At 38.7% G+C, this 20,264-nt stretch overlaps 2 protein-coding genes across 4 annotated transcripts; one reads left to right on the plus strand and one right to left on the minus strand.

The window, feature by feature from the left end:
- The first annotated feature begins 1,977 nt into the window (after positions 1–1,977).
- LOC149840103 (granule-bound starch synthase 1, chloroplastic/amyloplastic-like) lies at positions 1,978–6,144 on the plus strand. Its single transcript, XM_090004343.1, has 12 exons — positions 1,978–2,356; positions 2,450–2,530; positions 2,634–2,732; positions 2,852–2,941; positions 3,220–3,283; positions 3,368–3,468; positions 3,554–3,663; positions 3,753–3,996; positions 4,078–4,254; positions 4,410–4,601; positions 5,313–5,399; positions 5,493–6,144. Exons 1-12 carry the CDS (start codon positions 1,985–1,987, stop codon positions 5,736–5,738), a joined length of 1,863 nt encoding a protein of 620 aa, XP_089860469.1. The 5' UTR covers positions 1,978–1,984; the 3' UTR covers positions 5,739–6,144.
- Positions 6,145–8,572: 2,428 nt separating this feature from the next.
- LOC149840104 (uncharacterized) lies at positions 8,573–11,495 on the minus strand. 3 transcript variants are annotated; one of them, XM_090003035.1, is made up of 2 exons: positions 9,500–11,495; positions 8,573–8,904 (listed from the first exon to the last, which is right to left on the minus strand). In XM_090003035.1, the coding sequence occupies exon 1, from the start codon at positions 11,472–11,474 to the stop codon at positions 9,585–9,587; it is 1,890 nt and encodes a 629-aa protein (XP_089859161.1). In that variant the 5' UTR covers positions 11,475–11,495; the 3' UTR covers positions 8,573–8,904; positions 9,500–9,584. The 3 variants fall into 3 exon arrangements, with proteins under 3 accessions (XP_089859161.1, XP_089859163.1, XP_089859162.1); XM_090003037.1 differs by having other exon boundaries at positions 8,573–8,899; positions 9,500–11,494; XM_090003036.1 differs by having other exon boundaries at positions 8,573–9,357; positions 9,500–11,487.
- Between the last annotated feature and the right edge of the window lie 8,769 nt (positions 11,496–20,264).

Here is a 20,264-nt window from a genome sequence, read left to right on the forward strand (position 1 = left end):
AAATTGAGAAGTTTTGAGACCCACTGAAGCTTTTGTTTCTCTCTTTATTGAATGTTATAGAGGTGTATGGTTTATGGCTCTCTAGGTGCTCTTTTCTTTCTTTAACTTCCGGCACTAGCTCTTCTTTTGTGTGGGCAACAAGCTGGGAAAGTTGGGATTAGTATGGCCGGCCACTATTCATCTTTTAGAAAGCACTTTCAATAAAGAAGATTTTTCTTATAAAATAGAGCAAGCATGTCTTGGATCTGAATCAGATGCAGAACGGGTTCAGCAACTGGATGGAACTCCATTAGGCCTTGATTGGGTTTAGGACTACTACACGTCGATCGAGCAAAATCCTTCATGGTTTGATCAAGATCTAAACCTGCTGGGCTCAGAACCACATGGAAAACCTATGCTCTAACAAGGCATCATATAGCATTAAAGAATTCACCAGAATAATTGAGATCAGGTGCACTGTGATTGCACGCTTTTAAGTGTTCTGTTGTTCCTAATCACTGACAAACTGCTGTTGGGCCCCAACAAGTTGCATCTCAAAAGGTGGTGGGCGATCAGGTGCAGCAGCACAGTAAAAATGTACAATCACATTGTACCTGACTCTCTCTCTCTCTCTCTCTCTCTCTCTCTCTCGGTGAGATCTCAACTCATCTATCGAGAGAGGGAAAAATAACTCCATAGCTTTCCTAACGTATCGTGCATGGCTGGATCAGCTAGCGCGCTTTAACGTGACGACACCATGTGTAGAGTTCACTGCTACAAATAGTAGAGGTTGTCACATTCGGATCACTAGCTCCTCCCATCTTCTCTGCAATTCCACTCCCTTCACTTACAGAGAGAGAGTGAGAAGGAGAAAGCGTCTCCCATATTTCCTTCTCCCTTTGCACAGCATCAGGAAGAAGAAAGAAGGTGAGAAAGAGTACTCCGATGCAATATGCTCGTTTCATTTGGTGTGGTGCTGCCTCTTTTGTTTATACACGGAGTTATGGGATTTGCTGATATCGGTAGTGATCATTTTCTGGATTTTGAAGTGGGATCTTGGTATTCTTTCTGGGTTTTTTCGGGTTGTGTTGATGCAATAGAATGGTGGCTTTTTGTTTTATTGATTTAGTATTTTGATGGCTTCAAAATATTTTGGTTCTTTGGTATCAGAGATTTCAGTGAGTCATGTAAAGGAAAAATGACTTTGGTGTTTCCTTTTCTTTTTTTCCGGTTTGTCATTGTTTTTGTGGTGTTCAAGTAGCTAAATGGATGACTTATGCGTGGTTTAGGTTGTTCTCTGGCTTTGAGAACTCCTGTGATCTTCATGTGCTTCTAGGAACTTTTTCCTCCTATTAAACATTTAATTTCAGTTTTCTCCCCTATTAAATTTCATCTCATTTTTTACTGCCATGCTCAATAATTGGTGGTCTTTATGTGTGTCTGTATAATTTATCATTGAACCTATAATCTGTATGACTTAGTTTTTATCTGTTCTTGCAATGTACAAAATGCATCTCTGATGATAAAAAGTAAGATGTGGAAGTTTGAACATCAGTTTTACAATAATAGAAATGAAATGAGGGAAGACGGATCTTTAGCCGTTCTTGATTGTTTAACTCATTCCCTATGTCGTATAGTGATATTTTGAAAGGCAAGAAAGCACAATATTTGCAAAATAACAATATCATATTTTTATCACAATATTGATGTGACAAAAGCAATTTTCGCAATACTGTTATAGTAAATTGTTTTTTATTTATGTTTCTATATATACTACTTACATAATTTACATTTTTTTATACATGCTGACTTTCTCAGGAAAACCAGAATTTTCAAAATATCATGAGGTTTTCCCTCGCCAAGACTTTCCAGGGAACGAGATCATTGGCTAGCTGCTAGAATTGTTATGTAATCTTGTAATTGTTACAAAGGTCGTTTGGTTTCTGCAGTTGAATTTATTTAAACTTTTCGTTCCTATTGCTACAGTGCTGGCTACAAAACTGCAATGGCAACGCTGAATGCTGCAGCACACTTGATATCAGGTGCCTCACACTTTAAATGCATTGGAGCTTGTGACTCAGAGCCAGTGCCATTTGCAAACAATGCTGCTGCTCGCAGAAGGTCTTATCTCCACAGGCACCAACTTAAGTCATACAATGGGTTAAGGTCTTCTACCGCTTCAGCTTTGCAGACGGATGCCTCAGTAATTTATGGCCATGTTGCCAGAACAGGTTTTAAGCAGGAGAACAGAAGGTCAACCGGTGCAATTGAGTGTAGGCAAGGAATGAACTTGGTGTTTGTATCAGCAGAGGTGGCTCCATGGAGTAAAACTGGAGGACTTGGTGATGTTGTCGGAGGACTCCCTCCCGCAATGGCTGTAAGCTTAGAACATAACTTCACTCATTCTATTTAATACATACCATATGTTGAATGTGTTTATCTAAGGCATCAATTCTTGGTTCTTCTGTAGGCTAGGGGCCATCGTGTCATGACAATCTCTCCTCGCTATGATCAGTACAGTGATTCATGGGATACTAGTGTATTAGTCCAGGTACTTGCAGCATTCTTGAAGTAATTCTGCTTCTTTTTTTCTTCAGCATAAGTTTTCTCTTCATTTAGGGGATTGTACTGATCATCAATGGGCAAACTTGCAGGTGAAGGTTGCAGACAGAGTTGAAAATGTACGCTTTTTCCATTCCTTCAAGAGAGGAGTTGATCGCGTTTTTGTTGATCACCCATGGTTCCTTGCAAAGGTTTAACAGATCTTTTTTTTCTCTTTTGGTAACCTTGTACCTGTAGGTTATTGGTAAGCATGTATTTTACATAATGGAATTGTCGGTTGAAAGTGAATCATGCATGTTTGGATTTCTAGGTTTGGGGAATGACTGCTGGCAAATTGTATGGCCCTACAACTGGAGAGGATTATCAAGACAACCAGCTAAGGTTCAGCTTGTTTTGCCAGGTAAAGATGTCCCTATTCTAGGCTCTTCATGGAAGTATTTGCAAAATCTGTATCTGTTATCTTTGCAAACCACATCACCTTCTATCAAGTTCTATTATCGTATCATTTGTTTTTTTCGCACGTACTTAAATTTTTGCAGGGTATATTTTTCATTATCATTTTATGATACATTAGCAGTTGGCATTTATAATACGTTGTCTATGGCATTCACCCACACTTCTCACTAGGCTGTGTTAGTTACCGCACAATAGAGTTCTCACACAGTGTCTGGTGTGCAGGCAGCTCTTGAAGCCCCTAGAGTGCTCAATCTGAACAACAATCAATATTTCTCTGGTCCATATGGTACTTTCCTTTTTTCTAGTCTTGCTGTTTATGAAAAAGTGATACTCTGTGTTATCCATAACATTTCCTATATATTCCAAACAGGGGAAGATGTTGTCTTTGTTGCCAATGACTGGCACACTTCTCTGCTTCCATGCTATCTGAAAAGCATGTATAAATCAAAAGGGATGTATACAAATGCCAAGGTAACAACCTTGCTGTTGAAGACATCTGATTGTCATAGAATACATGAAATACTCTAATTCCCTTTGGATCCTATTATGATTCTAGGTTGCATTTTGCATCCACAATGTTTCCTACCAAGGTAGGTTTGCGGCTTCTGACTTTGGAATGCTAAATCTACCAGATGAGTTCAAGAGCTCTTTCGACTTCATTGATGGGTATGGTTTTCTTAGCCTCTGTTTGAGCATCCATCATTTACGGTTGGAAGACAACACTGAGTTTCTAACATGTTACGTTAACTTTGCAGCTATAGCAAGCCTGTGGCAGGCATGAAAATTAACTGGATGAAGGCTGGAATTTTAGAATCAGACAAGGTTCTAACTGTGAGCCCATACTATGCAGACGAACTAATGTCTGGGATATCTAAAGGAGTAGAATTGGATTCCATCGTTCGCAGAACTGGGATAACTGGAATATTGAATGGCATGGATGTAATAGAGTGGAATCCGAAAACAGACAAATACATTGATGTCAATTATGATGCTACAACTGTGAGTGTTTCTGTGCAAATCTGTTATTCTTCAAACAGCATGAAAGAAGGTTTACATCCATTGCTAACAGAACCTCTGCAGGTCCTCAAGGCAAAGCCTGTTCTGAAAGAAGCACTTCAAGCGGCTGTTGGTCTACCTGTGGACCGTAACATTCCACTATTTGCTTTCATTGGTAGGCTGGAAGAGCAGAAAGGTTCTGACATTCTGGTAGCTGCTGTGCCTGAGTTTATTGGAGAGAACCTTCAATTAGTTGCTCTTGTATGTAATGAAATTGTGCATTTCTCTCACCTTAGCTATGTTTTTTTGTGAATGTGGATCCAAAACCATGTTTTTTGTCAAACATAGATATCCACCAAACAAGAATGTATTGTTAACAGGCTTCTGTTTAATCATGATATCTGTTGTCTGTTCAGGGAACTGGGAAGAAACAAATGGAGAATCAGCTTCAACAGTTGGAGGCTTCGTACCCAGAGAAAGCTAGAGGAGTATCCAAATTTAATGCCCCTCTCGCCCATAAGATACTAGCAGGAGCTGACTTTCTTTTGATTCCTAGTAGATTTGAACCTTGTGGCCTTGTCCAGCTACAAGGAATGAACTATGGGACGGTATACATACAGCCATATTTATTAGACTTCATGTTTCATAGGGTTTAATTATTAGACTTCTGTTTTCTTATCTGTTGCCCGTATTCCTGAGCACCAAGTTGCAGTGGACTCAATCTGAGTTGCTTGAGACTCTAGTAGTCTGGATAAGGAATTGCTTATCTTAATCCAATTCCAAGGGTTGTCATTTCATGCTTTTTTTTGCGGGCCCCTGAACTCGGACCAACTTTGTTGAGCTACTTTTCATTAGATTTTTACGAGTAATAGGTTCAGCTCAAGTAGGATCGAGTTGGCGGCTTGCCATTGATTTTCAATCGTCTACTAGTAAACTATTGTGAGAACTAAGGTGCTTAATTTTCTCTGTGCAATTCAGATTTAGGCTTCCCTCTTGAGATCAATACTCAAATATGTATGAATACATGCAAGTATATGTGTATGTATACCCGTAATGAATGGTGTAAAAGAAATTCACTGTATATATTGTTTTGTGGAGGACGTGAAATTAAGTTGTTTTTGCACAAAAACCATATTTACCTGGCATAAAGGGTTGGGGAACCATCTCAATGGACAACTTTGCCTAGGGTATATGCAACTTGATGCTTGTGAGAGTAGTGAGTCGAGACACTCACTGTAAACTTTGTCATGGGGACTGGTATGTACCTTGTTAGTATCAATTTTCTTGTGCTGAGAAACTGATATTGTTTTCATGTTCAGGTGTGCAATGCTGCCACCACCGGTGGATTGGCCGACACTGTTAAGGACGGGTTCACAGGGTTCCAGATGGGTGCCTTCAGTGTAGACGTATGCAAATGGTTTTGATTACCAATTTTTTGGGTTTTTCTTTATACTGGCATTAATGATTTGCATTCTTACTGTTTTTCTATGCATTCTCAGTGTGATGTCGTTCATCCAGCAGACGTGAGAGCACTTGTAAACTCAGTGAAAAGATCACTGGCCATCTACGGGACACCAGCTCACGAGGAGATGATCAGGAACTGCATGGTACAAGATTTTTCATGGAAGGGACCCTCGAGGAAGTGGGAAGAGGCCTTGCTGAGGCTTGGAGTTGCAGGTAGCCAAGCTGGATTGGAGGGCGAGGAGATCTCACCTCGTGCTGAACATAATGTCCCCGCCCCTTAAAACAAGTAGTACTCTTTGCCTCTGTTCATGAGGCCCGTGCTTGATGACAATCAATAAAAAAGTGTTGCTTTGGACAATACTGTGAGTCTATCACATTATATGGACAGAACTTGGATCTCTCCTCTTGGTGCCTTCTTGTTGTTGTCATGGGATACGTAATTCTAGTGGAGCATGGCAGAACAAGTAGCTAGGGTGGCGGGTAAATGAACTGAACAGGGATGTTCAGGCTAGGCTCGTTTATTAGTGGATTGAGCTCATGACTTGGCTTATGTTCATGTTTAGCCAAGCCAGGCTCAATCTTAGCTCATTTGTGAATGAGATGAGCTGAACATGAGCTGGCTTGTGTAAAAAACATTCCATGTTATTTTATACATGAAATATATATATTATATATTACACTTAAAAACATATTTTTATATATTACAGTTAATAGTTCATATTTTATATGTTCTATGCAACCTTCTTATATATATATATATATATATATATATATATATATATATATATATATATATATATATATTGCTACACTCGTGGGTACGGAACTCCTAGTGAAAAAATGTAATAATTCCATTCTTTTTCAGTTTTTTCACACATCTGACCCTCCAGATAAGATCTACATATCAAGTTTAGCAAAAAGTGACCTTTGGATCATGTTTTTCTGACGTATATATCAAATTTTACAAGGATTGAAAAATCGTGTACCAAATTTTCAAACCTCAAAAGTATTTTTATGTATGATCCAAGAGTTGATTCCTACTATTTTGACCTGATACCTCTCTCTCTCTCTCTCTCTCTCTCTCTCTCTCTCTCTCTCTGTTTTTGAGCTGCTCCCTCAGACCATCTCAGGCCGTCGCCTTGGACCTCCGACCACCGCCTCTGCTGTGAAGCCCAACCAATTCTCCCTCTCCTCGCTGCAAGCTCGAAAATACTGTTGGATATACCCCATCTCCCTGTCAGTTTTTGTGCTGCTCCCTGGGACCATCTCCAGCCGTCGCCTCAGACCTCTGACCATCGCCTCTGCTGTGAAGCCCTGACCCAACCAGAACTGCCTTTGATCTAAAGTATAGCCCCACTGATTGAGATTTTTGTTCCAGGTTTTGGGGTTATTGTAGAATATGGAATTAGATTTCTGTTAGGGGTTAGGGGTTCTCCTTCCTCTTCTTCGTATTTCTTCATCAAAAAACATGTTCTCACCCGTATTGATTGCAGTTGTGGCTTTGATGGGTGCATTCATTTTTCTCCATTTTGTGTTTTTTGTTTCTCTGTATGTGTTCCTTTTGTGTTTGTGTTCCAATTTGTTTTTTTTTTCTGTTACATCTTTGGAGAATCGTAGTTTCAGGTATTAGAGATAACCCTTTTTCTGCTCTCACGTACATGGTCATTGTTTGTGTTATAGAACTTTAGGTTCTCTTCAACCATACCAGGTCACGATTTATGTTCTTTACTTTTATTCATTTAGAATTTATCTTGCCTCAATATAGCAGGTGGGTGTTCCTCTATTTGTTTCTCGAATTGGGTCATCTTCTCTTAGAAATTTTCTTTGCAGGGTCACAGACACCCAAGCCTATTGGAAAACGTGATAGGTCGAGATACTAAAAAGTAACCTATAAACTTTACAAATTCTCAATCGAATACATTGTATTTCATTACTTTATTCTATGAAAAACAATTGCATATCTTTTCTTTTAATTTTCATTTATTTAAAATAATCATTCTTATGAAAGAAAGCTATAGACTTTTATACATGATCCATGAAATGTCAATTTAAATATTCAAATGAAATCACCATGATCAAATCAATATTTTAAATTAATATATGAGACAATTTATAATCAATTACAACATTTAGACAAATCTGAGTGGGTCTAATTTTAAATAACCTATACTTTATGATTAAAAACAAAACATATAAGTATTATCAATAGCCATTAAATTAAACCAAAAGATCCAATCAGATAAAAACATAGAAAAATAATGATCAACAAAGTTACAATTAATCATCACAATCTCACTTAAATAGAAAACTTAATATGCCAAATACAGACTTTGCATGTGATGCAATTTCAGACATAAAAGAAGATGAATTTGCTTTTGAATTAAAAATGCAGAATTTAGAAAATTGAATAATTTTCTTTTCTTTAAGGCAAGCTGGGGTTAGGCAGATCCCTACCAGATATCTCTTAAGCCAAGGGTAGGAACCTGGGACTTCAGCTTGGCACAGGACCCCGCTTACAACATGGAATAAATTTTTCAATGCAACAAAAATCACAGAATTTTGGCATCCGGTTGCAAAGTTATGTTTGACTCAAATATAGGCATAGAATCCAAGCACAAATTTGAATAAATAATATACAAAAATGAGGACTCTTCAAACTCATGCTTTCAACTTTTAAACTATCACACAAGTCGTGAAACCAAGGGATAAGGCCAGTGCCAACTATTCAGTTTGGGTAAAACTAAGCGAGCTCAAACTCAATCCAATCAGGATACCAACTTGAGGTCATCAGGACAGCAAACACCCAAAAAGTAGGGCATGTAGGCTGCTCCTAGGCCAAACTGGACAAAGCCAGCCCTCGCGACCAATGTTGTCAGCATCAATGTGAATCAGCCTGTTGCATCTGAATCGTCCCACTCACATTGAATCAGACATTCAATCCCAATTCACCTTGAATTGTACAACCGGCCTCATTTGGGCTGAATCAGGGGATTAAATAAATAAATAAAAAAAGTTAAAAGTGACTGATTCAGTTCAGATCGGTTTGAGTCTGAATCAGACTATCAAGTTCAAAACCCATATTAACAATATTGCTTGCAACCCATTAACACAAGCTAAAGCTCAACCAGCGTCTTCAATATCAAACACATATTAAATCAACTCTCTCTCTCTCTCTCTCAGACATACAGATATAAATCGCACCTAACAAAGATTCATGATTCTGCCTAGGAAGACATGTAACCAAGAACCAACCAATACCAACACATAGCTTGCAATCATCACATGATTAACAAAACAACCAGCAAATACAAAATGGATTCAAGGGTATGCTGGTCTTCTAGCAAACATCCAGACCAAGTCAGAAGCAAATCTTCACTTCACCATTTTCACTTCATCTTTGCATGTTTCGTTCTGTCTCACACCATCTTGACTTCCCCTCGGACTAGACTTGAGAAAAGAAAAGAAATGAAAATAAAATAAAGTGTCCTGAATTAGTCAATCTCTAACAAGAGATATGTTGAATCATACACTCAAATTGCCTCTTAGTAGAAATGAGACACTCTGAATTACTCGCAAACGCATTTCTAAGAATACTATATGGAAATTTCAGTGCCAAGAACAATTTCTCTCCCGTATGCCGACCAGTGCACTAAATCAGAAACAGCATCTGTGTCGGAAAGCAGAAGGCAATTGCATAAGTTGGCAAAATTCTTGTGCACAGTTGATCGGTTTGTATCACAGTAAAGAACCATGCTTTTGATTTCTTAATTAACAAGGGAGACTGCATTGAAACCTTATACTTTCCCCTCAAGAAGTTGCCAAACCCTTCCTATCAAGGAACAGATAACAAGCATGGACTAAGCTTTATCCATTCGGACCTACACTAGGAGTATCCAATAACTCCATACAGTAGAAACAAAAAAATCAAAAACACATTCTCAATAAAGAAGGATCTAACACAATTAAACATTCTTCAAGCAAAAACTATGAAAAAAAAATCATTTATAGAAGGGAAAGAAGAGAGAAAGAGGAGAAACATTACCTCATACATGTGTTTGACTCTGTTATCAAACTGTTACAAGATGAACTCCAAAGTCCAAAAGCAACCAATTTCAAAAAGTTTCAACTCATGATGAAGCTTCAATGCTTTCACTTCTAAAATTCAACTCTTCTCCTTCCAATTCCTTAAGTGCAGATATAAGACTACGAGTGAGCCCATTGAGAAGTAGTCCATTCTTTGTCATCTCCTCTAATAGCTTCTCAGCCATTTTCCAGTCCAGAGCCTTCGTACAAAGTGACTGGATCAGCTTAGTATATTCATCAGCATTTGGGGAAACCCCAAACTCCTTCATCTCATGCAAAAGCTCAAGTGCCTTGTCAAAATTCTCCATCTTCACATATCCACGGATAAGGGCATGATAAGTAACTGGTGTGAGCTTAGAGTGCCTTTGCTTCGCTTCCAAGAAATACTTGCAAGCTTCATCCATTTGACCATTCCTTACAAATCCGCTCAATATGACAGTGTAAGTATAGACATCCGGTCTCAACCCTCTTGTCTCCATCAATCTCATTATCGCAATCGCCTCTTCAAGTTTCCCGCTTCTAGAAAACCCATTGATAACGGAATTAAACACTGCATTACCAGGTGGAGGACCCATCTCGACCATCTTAAGTAACAGTTTCTTGGCTGCATCAAGATCTTTAATCCTACAAAGGCCACGAATGAGGGAAGAGAACGGCTTAATTGCATACTTCCTGGCATCCCCAACAAAATCGTTTAACATCTCTTCGCCTAAATGAACTGTTTTGTCATCCCTACACAGATTACCGACCAAGAAATTGACAACAGACTTCGGCAAAGATATGTTCTTCTCTTTAGCCATCAAGTAAACCAAATGGGCATCCTTTGTTCTGCTTCCTTTGCAGAAATGAACAATCAGTTCGCCAGTTTTCTTGCCATCTGGAATCATGCCTAAGTTGAGCATCTCTTCGCAGAGTAGCCATGCATCATCAAACATTGATCGACAGCACATTGCATCGATGGTTAAGTAATAGGTATCTGAATCCCGATCATAACCAAACTCATCGAACTTCTTAAATGCTTCTAATGCAGCACTACCCTTTCCTAATCTCCTAAACACCAATATCAATTCATTGAGAGCTTTGACACTTACTGAGCCCTTATCTCTTTCCATGGATTCTTTGATCAAATCCCATAAAGAGTAAGCATCATACTTCCTAAGATTTGCGCTGACTGCACGAACCAGAAGATCAAAAGCCCAATCTTTCTTTGAGAACTCCACCTTCTTTGAAGCCCAATTGAAGAACCCGATCTGTTTCTCAGCTAAAACATGGGGTTCTTCTAAAACACGAAGAACGAAATCCTCGCTCAATTCCACATTCATAGCGTCTAGTGCGGATTCGATCGACCCGCTCGAGCTGCTCTGGAGAACGGACAGCACGTTCTGAACTTGTTCTTCATTAATCTCAACTGGGTTTCCGAGGATTTCTCCAATTGGGATTTCTGTTTCTTCCTCAAACGGGTGTTCTATGGACGCCCCAAATGGGTTCTCTACGTTTCCCTCAGATGAGTTATCTTCGTTTAGGTTTTCTAGGGTTTCCAAATTTTGGTTTTGCTGAAATGACTCTTGCAGGGTTTCTTCAGATAAAAAACTATCATCCCCATCATTTCCTCCCCCCTTTTCGTTATCATTATCTACGGAATCACTAACAGACGTAGCAGTAAAGCGTGAATCTTCCGAGCGAAAACTAGGGTTTTTGTTATCGCCATCCACACGAGAAGTGGTATCTTCGGATAATGAATCAATGGGTTGAGTTTCTAGAGAGAGAAACCTAAGATTTGGTAGAAGAGGGCTGCGTTGGGTACTGTCGCTAAAGGAATCACGCAGTGAGGAAGATGAAGATGACATTAGGGTTTCTTGGGGTACCTTTGGAGACCATAGCCTCTTCTTGATGGGAACCCCCTGCAGCAGATGCCTCGCCGTCAACCGCCACATCTCTCTCTCTCTCTCTCTCTCTCTCTCTCTCTCGTCACTGACATAGGGTTTTTAATTGATCGATTGGAGAAAACCCCTTTGCGCACGTGCGAATGGCGCCGATATTTTGAAAATCACCGCAATATTTGTGAAATTCTTAGAATGCCTTTATTTTTTCAAATCACAAGGCAACTTATCATTTCCTACCTGTATCGCATAGATATGTATGGTCTATACATCACCAATCTAGAGGCCTGTAATGTGGAGTACGTTCCATACCATTTATCTATCATATCGTTCTAAGCCTTTTTAAAAAACACATTTGCATGTGTTTTTTTTGCTTAATTAAAACCTATAGATGTCTTTCTCACAACTTATTCACTAAGAATCATATTTAAGATCAAATCAATTTAACAAGAATTCTTGATTTTTTTAATTAATCAAGTTTTTGGTGTAATATGAACCCTTGATTTTTTTTGTTGAGCTAAAAATACATCTAAACATGAAAAATATTTAATGAGGTGAGATGGAATGTTCTTCGAATATGTATGAATCTGGACGTTGGGAATCACCCAATGAGGGATGGCTAAAGATAAACATATCTTTAGTTTATACACTCCAAATTCAAGGTCTTAGCAGGTGGGTTTTACTATTAGAGATCACTCAGGCTGGAGCTTTCAAGTAGGGAGGAAGTGAACAAGAGGGATTGGACAAGACTGTTGGATTTTCCTCCTCAGATAATATGGGTGCATTGCATTGGGCATCACGGGTCAAGATATGGTCTGGAAAGATAAGCCTCTGAACCGGTTTCCTACACTAGCACATTTGTAAATCTGCAACACATTTTGTAACTGGTAGGTGTCTGCCTAACCCAGCTTACCAATAAAAAAAAAGGCATATAAATCATATCTACGGTCAGGAACTTGCACATTACTCTCTGTAAGGAACCAGAAGTTGGGAAGCCTCCAAGTGAGGCCTATTTTTTTTTTTTACTGTACATAAAATTTTTATTATTTATTTAAAAAGAGTTGCACTTTTTTTCCTTAAATTCTTAATATCCTTCTTATTTACTAATTGGGTTTATATTTACCACCTTCCTGCTCTTCTTTCGGTTTTCCAGCTCATCCAGCCATCATCATGTTTATGCCAATCACACGTTTCAAAACAGTTATCTCCCTCCTTATAATCTGCAGCATCAATTAGTCATTACTAATGCAAGTCCGCGATACAAGATTAGAGACAGACCAACATCCATTACTGGCAAGGGCGTAGCTAGGGGGGGGGCAGGACTGGGCTGTAGCCCAGTCCTGCCTCCCGAAACAGTTAATTTTTTTTGTTTTTTTTTTTAAAAGCCCAGTCCTAGCCCAGCCCTGATTCCATATGAAATAGATTTTTATCCATTTTTGTAGCACAGTCCAGTCCTAGCCCAGCCCTGACTGCAGCAAATAGTTTGATTTGTTCATATGAAATAGATTTTTATTAATAATTGTAGCCATTTTTTATTTTATCTCAAAAAAAAAATTTCGGGGCCGCTGCCCCCGAACCCCCCGACTATCACACAAATAATTTTTTTCCCTACACCCCTGTTTGCCCCCCCTCACATGAATCCTAGCTACACCCCTGATTACTGGCCAGCATTCATTGGGGGCTAATAGTGATGGCAGTAGACCGGGAGAAAATGAGTCTCACCCTGTTTTGAACGGGGATCCAGGTGAAGATGGAGGTTAAAATGAAAACCTAAGCAGAGATGGAGGGCAGAATTTTGAGACAGGGCGAGGGTGGAGACCTTGTCCCCCGCCCGGGTCCACTGCCATCCTTAATTAGTACCTTATGCATGTCGATGAAACAAATCTTCCCCTTGCTTCCTGCGTACCCGCATTGACCAGCCATTACTCCATCCAAAACTCATGCACGATATTTAAAAAAAAAACAGATACACATATATCCTTTCATCCTTCCCCTTTGCTCTCTTGCATTAATTGGCCATTACCACATCACCATCCATGACGCACAAGATTGAAACCGATACATCCTTCCCCCACAACTTTCTACATTGATCAGCCATTACCTCACCCATGCCCAGCGCACAAGTTCTGACCTCCATTACTAGTGATGGAAAAAAACTATGTATACATGCATCAATACATATAAATCTAAGAAGAGGGTTTGTATTTTATACATCTTTGAAGCGGAAGCGTAGAAAAGATTGTTGATGCTCGCAGTGCTCAACAGGTGTGTGCCCTCACTTGGAGAGAACGGTCAATCCAAGTGTCTCACGATGCACTATCATCACGAAGATGGTCTCTCCGTCCTTTTCTTCTTCTTTCTTTACAAATGTGCACGCACTGTGCACAAGATCTATCACATTATCTCTCTATCCACGCAAATGAGGAATAATAGGAGATGGGGAGGTGGATGGTTTTCAAACTGCTCCATCCTCAAATATGGGTCGGTCTGGATCTCGCCCATCATGGGCGGACCCGGTACCCAACCCAACATTCTCCCACTCGCACATGATGGGAAAAAATCTTAAAAGAAGGAATACCATATGTGTTCAAATGATGAATAACATCGGGTATTCATACTGGCAAATGGATTGTGCGACCCATGAGCTTAGAGAATGAAGGCATATTATATATCGGTTAGTGTAACATAATAGCCTAACCTGCAAAAAATAAGATGGCATAAGGTATACCTACACAAGCCAGGTAAGAAGCTCATTGTGTCTTAGATCAAATACATTTTTCACATTCTAACATACTGAATCCCTCTGCACATATTTATAGTGTCAAGCTATGCCAGAAAAGGCCTTCCATTATGTCATATGTTTAATCATAAATCCAACATCACCAGGATATGGTAAAATAAGTTAGCTTTTAACATATGCATAATTTGAAAATGTCAAATGATCTTCTTTTCAAACACTCATTCTTTGAATCAAGATAAGTTGCTTTCCTAGACATGTTCTTGTAGACCGGATCAGACATGGCCTTAAGCAACATGCTAAAGTAGCAACACTCATCTTTTTCCTTAAAATAAGGTCAAAAGTCAATAAGGACATCGAAGTATATATATATATATATATCAAGGACTCACAGAATGAAGAAGCAGTGATCATTCTTCATGTTCTTTTGTGGTCAACTTATAGTTATGGTGCAACATACATGGTATGACTCATGTATTACGACAAGACTATCTCACTCTAGTGAGTATATGCATATACTATAAATTTTTTGCCATGCAGATCTATACTAGTTCAGTTCTTCCCCGAGAAACTAACTTGAGTCCTTCAGGATGTACATTCTCATGTAATGTTTATCCAAGTCCTCAGATCTAGTCAACCAGGTTACCCTTGATATTTAGATAGCAAGGTCGGTCTCTCCATATAGTTAAATATACACGACACCTCATCCTAACCCAGTTAGGGCGATGTATCTCATATGCGTATATATGGCGGATATCATAACTCATACTCCCACTCTTTTGAGTTATTAATACATGATATCCCCAAAATATGGCATGCTTATTAATTTAGTAACCTTGAATTTTGTTATATCACATCTCATCCCGCCCACAAACAGCGTCTGAGGTGATAAATTCATGTGAGAAGATTTATCTCAAACCTGGCAGTATACTCATATAGATGTGCAACATGCTATACAATAATCATAAAAAGAAATATGAATAAAATTAGCATATCAAATCTTACAAATACCCATAGATTTTACATGCTTGACATAAGAATCCCTATTAATCAACTTAGTAAAGAGATTTGCCACCATATATTGGGTATTAACATATACTAAGGTAACATTGCCTTTAGATACAATATCGCGTATATACTTGCATCTCGTGTCTGTATATTTAGTTCTATTGTGAAACTTGAGATCTTTGGCAAACGCAATTGCCGCTTGATTATCACAGAATAAAGTCACTGACAGTTTTGCATCAAAAGTGACTCTCAAATGTTTGATGAATCTCCTTAACCAAATACATTCCTGCACTGCCAATGATCCTGCAACAAATTCATCTTCCATTGTGGACAATGCTACACACGTCTTCTTCTTGCTACACCAAGATATAACACCATTGTTCATCAAGAACACATAGCCAGACGTAGACTTACGTTCATCAGGGTCCCCACCCTAATCTGCATCTGTATAGCCTACTACATGCATGTTACCACCATGGTAGCAAAGAACTGAATCAAATGTGCCTTTAAGATATCACATAATCCTCTTGACAACCTTTCAATGTGCTTGTTCTGGATTAGCTTGATATCTACTCACCAACCCTACTGCATAACATATATCAGGTCGGGTGCACATCATTAGGTACATCAGACTGCCTACTGCACTAGAGTAAGGGACTTTAGGCATAGCTTTTATTTCTTTTGACTCCTTTGGACATACCTTAAGGCTTAAATCATTTCCTTTTATAATAGGAGTATCTATGGGTTTACAATCTTGCATATGAAAACGTTCTAAGATCTTCTTTATATACGACTCTTGTGAAAGAGAAATAAGTCTTTTTAAACGATCTCTTTTAATCTCTATGCCCAACATAAAGCATGTTTTACCCATGTCTTTCATTTCAAAATGAATAGACAACCATTCTTTAATGGTTTTCAGAAACTCTAAATGATTACTAGCCAATAAAATAGCATCTACATATAGAGTTGGAATTACAAATTTTGGACCTTGACGCTTAAGATAAATACAGTAGTCCTCATCAATCATAGCAAAGTCATTGCTCATGATGGTCTCATGAAACCTTAAATACTACTGTCTTGATGACTGCTTCAATCCATAAATGGATTGTTTGAGCTTGTATACTTTGTGCTCAAATTCAGCAGTAACAAACCCCTCGGGTTGTTCCATGTATATTTCTTCATCCAGTTTTCCATTTAGGAATGCAGTCTTAACGTTCATTTGATATAATTTTAAATTCATATGTGACATTATGACTAACAAAAGGCGAATAAAGGTCAATTTGACCACAGGAGAGAATGTCGCCTCATAGTTTATCCTTGCTATCTGTGTATATCCTTTAGCAACCAAACATGTTTTGTATCACTCGATAGATCCATCAACATTCCTCTTAATATTGAGAACCTATTTGCTCCTAATAGGTTTTTTTCCTTTTAGAAGATTAACAAGATCTCAAACCTCATTGGATGCCATGGATTTCATTTCATCTTCCATAGCCTTGCATCATTCATCTATTTTAAAATAAGATGGAGCATCTCTAATACTCTTAGGTATCTTATCATCTTGGGGCATGACCACAAAGGCTTCCCCTTCAATTTGAAATCTTCGGCGAAGAATTCTCTTCCTTGAACTTTTTCGAGTTGTCAAATCTTCATCAAAGTCGATATCCACTTGAGTGTTACTCTCACTATCCAATAGTGGTATAGATGCATCCTCTTGTATCTCTAAAACATGATGTTTAATCTCTTTAGACTGATCTGAATCATCCAATTTATAGAATTAGAAGTTACGCTCTATCTCTTCTCTTTTAGGAAAATTACTCTCAATAAACATGACATCTATAGAATCTATCTCAGAAATACTCCTAGTTGTATTCTCTCCTAAGAATACATATTCTTTTGAGTGTTCACAGTATCTTATAAAGATACACTTCTTTTTCCTAGGACCTAATTTTCCATGTTGATGGAAAATATCATGGACATATGCAGCAGACCCTCAAGGTCTGAGATGAGACAAATCAGGCTTTCTGTCTGTCCATAATTCGTAGAGAGTTGAAGAAATATATTTAGTTGATACACGATTTAATACATGGACTGCAATCAACAAACAATCACTCCAAAAAGAAATGGGTAAATTTGTCTGCGCCATCATGGACCTGACCATCTCTAAGAGGGTCCTATTCCTCCTTTCTACAACATCATTTTGTTGCGAAGTTCAAGTAGTCAATTGTCTATCTATTCCTTTATCATCACACAATTCTTTGAATTGTTCAGATAGATATTCACGTCCACGATCTGTTCTCAAAGCCTTGATCCTATGATCACGTTGATTTTCTACCATGTTCATAAAGGATCTAAAGCAATTCAATGCTTCAAATTTATGTGAAATTAAATACACGGCTAAATCGTGTATAATCATCAATGAAAATAATAAAATAAAAAGCTTCATGCCTCGTTGTCACATTCATTGGCCCACATATATCGGAATGGATTAATTGAAGAGGATAGGTTGCTCTAACTGCCTTTACAAAAGGCAATCGAGTCGCTTTTCTAGCAAGACAATGCTCATATATAGGCATTTCAATCTTCGCATAGGATCCCAAAAGACCCTCTCGTGCAAACCTATCTATTCTCTTTTGCCCTATATGTCCAAGTTGAGCATGTCATATAGATACATCCACATTCATATTACTAGCAGTTGAAACAAGAGAAAAACATTCATCACTAACATTCAAACTTTTAAGTTTTGTGTCCAACACATAGAAACCATTCATCAAGAAACCAGAAGCAACTAAAGTTTGTCCACTAAGGATGTCAACATTGACATCTCCAAACACAAGTTTATAGTTTAACATAGACAAAGCAGAAACTGAAATCAAATTTCGTCGAATCTCTGAAACATGCAGAACATCATGTAATAATAAAGATCATCCTCGCAAATCCAATTTGCAGGTCCCGATCTCTTTGACTTCTGCTTTAGTGTTGTTCTCTAGAAACAACCACTTCGAACCATATGGTATCTTCCTGTATTCGATGAAGTTTGTGTGGTCTTTGGTCACATGGTTGGTGGCTTCTGAGTCTAAAATTCACATAGGATTAGATTCAATAATTAGTGCACAACTACAAACATTGGCACATATATCAGGAGTTATAAATGAATGTACCTTCTCCTGCTCATGACATTCACGAGCATAGTGACCCAAATTGCCACACTTAAAGCATTTTGCATTTGCCTTATTTTTCCTTACCACGCTTTCCAGAGCGCTGATAAGGCTTCTTTTCTTGCTCTTTGTCCTGTCCCTTCTTGTCACTCTTCTTGAACTTCCTTAGTCCATAAAATTTCTTCTTAAAAGATTTTGGCATCTTCGAGCTTTCTGTCATATATGCCCTCATGCTAGATGGTTGAGCCACTTCTAGACGATCATTTTCTAGCTCTACATGATGGACAATATCATCAAAAGTCTTAATACTCTCGTTATGGGTCATATTAATTTTTATATGCTCTCAACTATGTGGCAGAGAGCGAATCACAGCCTGGACCTGTTGTTCATCTATAAGGATATGTCATGCACTATTAAGCTCTCTTATTATATTTGTCATCTCCCTAAGATGCTGGCTTACAGTGTGCTAAGGAAACTTCCTGTAGGAATCAAACCTGATGGTCGGCCTTCTAAGCTTTGTAGTTGATGTTCCCCCAAACTTATCTTTTAGGGCCATCCACATCTGTTGTGCAGTCTTGTAATGCTCATATTGGAACACGATGTCATCTTGCATTGAATATAGCATAGTGACACATGCAACAATATTCATGCGCTTCCATTTCTCATAGGTTTCCATGTCCTTACGATATTGTGTCTCATTACCATTTTCAGGTCATTTTACAGTATGGTTGAGAGCTGCCAAGGCCTCAGCCTCCTCCAGTGTAAATTGAACCTTCCTATACCACATATCATAGTTATCACCGTTCAGTTTCTCAATTCATGCTAAGTTCATTATGGATTTTCTTGGCGCATCCATGTCCTAATAAAGATAAAATGTGCAACTATGTTATTCATGCATGTTGTGATCTAATCACTAGCACATCTATATATAGTCATAATCACATGATTAGATAATATATAATTTCTCTCGGGACGTAGAATCGAAAGTTCACAATGTTCACAATCATCTCCCACTTTTCCTAAGATGCTTATATTCATCTAAATTGTATTATAACTATATAAATAAAATATTAACTCATGGAGTAAGTACTTTCAAAGTACTTCAAACTCCTCAAATAATCAATATGATCATATCACATTCATTCAATATTATGTATATATATATATATATATTGAAACAAAATTTTTTAAAAATAATAATAATAATTACCCCAGACCGGGTCCGGGTATCCCCTGCCCAGCCGGGGCACAACAACAAAAAAATGGCTTGCGGCACCAACCGCGGGCCATGGGCCTCGACCCACATGGACCCTGGCTGAATGCCAGGATCCGATCCCAAATAAAAAACAAGGCATGCGGTCCTACCGCAGTGGGCCTGGCCGGAGGCTGGAACTATGGTCTGCGCTGCAGTGGCCTGCCTGGCCGAAGGCCAGGCCTGCGGCCTAGCTACTGAGCCTGCCCAGAGGCCGGGCCTGGCCCATGCTCCACAGCCGGTCAATCCCTTGCCTTGGTCGTGCGGCCACTGTCGCACGGTCAAACAAAAAAAAATTGAAATATTTTTTTTTGTTGTATGGCGGCCTTGCCACATGCATCCACCATGAACGCATATGCATGTGGTCCCAGCCACGTGCACACAAGGAATACACCTGCAAACAAAACGGCATAAAAAAAACTTGGCTCTAAAGCCAATGATGGACAAAACCTATGTATACATGCATCAATACGTATAAATCTAGGAAGAGGGTTTGTATTTCATACCTCTTTGATGCGAAAGCGTAGAAACAATCGTTGATGCACGCAGTGCTCAACGGGTGAGTGCCCTCACTTGGAGAGAATGACGAATCTATGAATCCAAGTGCTCTACGATGCACTATCACCACGAAGATGGCATCACCGTCTTCTTCTTCTTCTTTCTTTACAAATGTGCACGCACTGTGCACA

Source organism: Nuphar pumila, chromosome 4 (assembly GCF_984573655.1).
Source record: "Nuphar pumila chromosome 4, dmNupPumi1.hap1.1, whole genome shotgun sequence".
NCBI classification, from domain to species: Eukaryota; Viridiplantae; Streptophyta; class Magnoliopsida; order Nymphaeales; family Nymphaeaceae; genus Nuphar; species Nuphar pumila.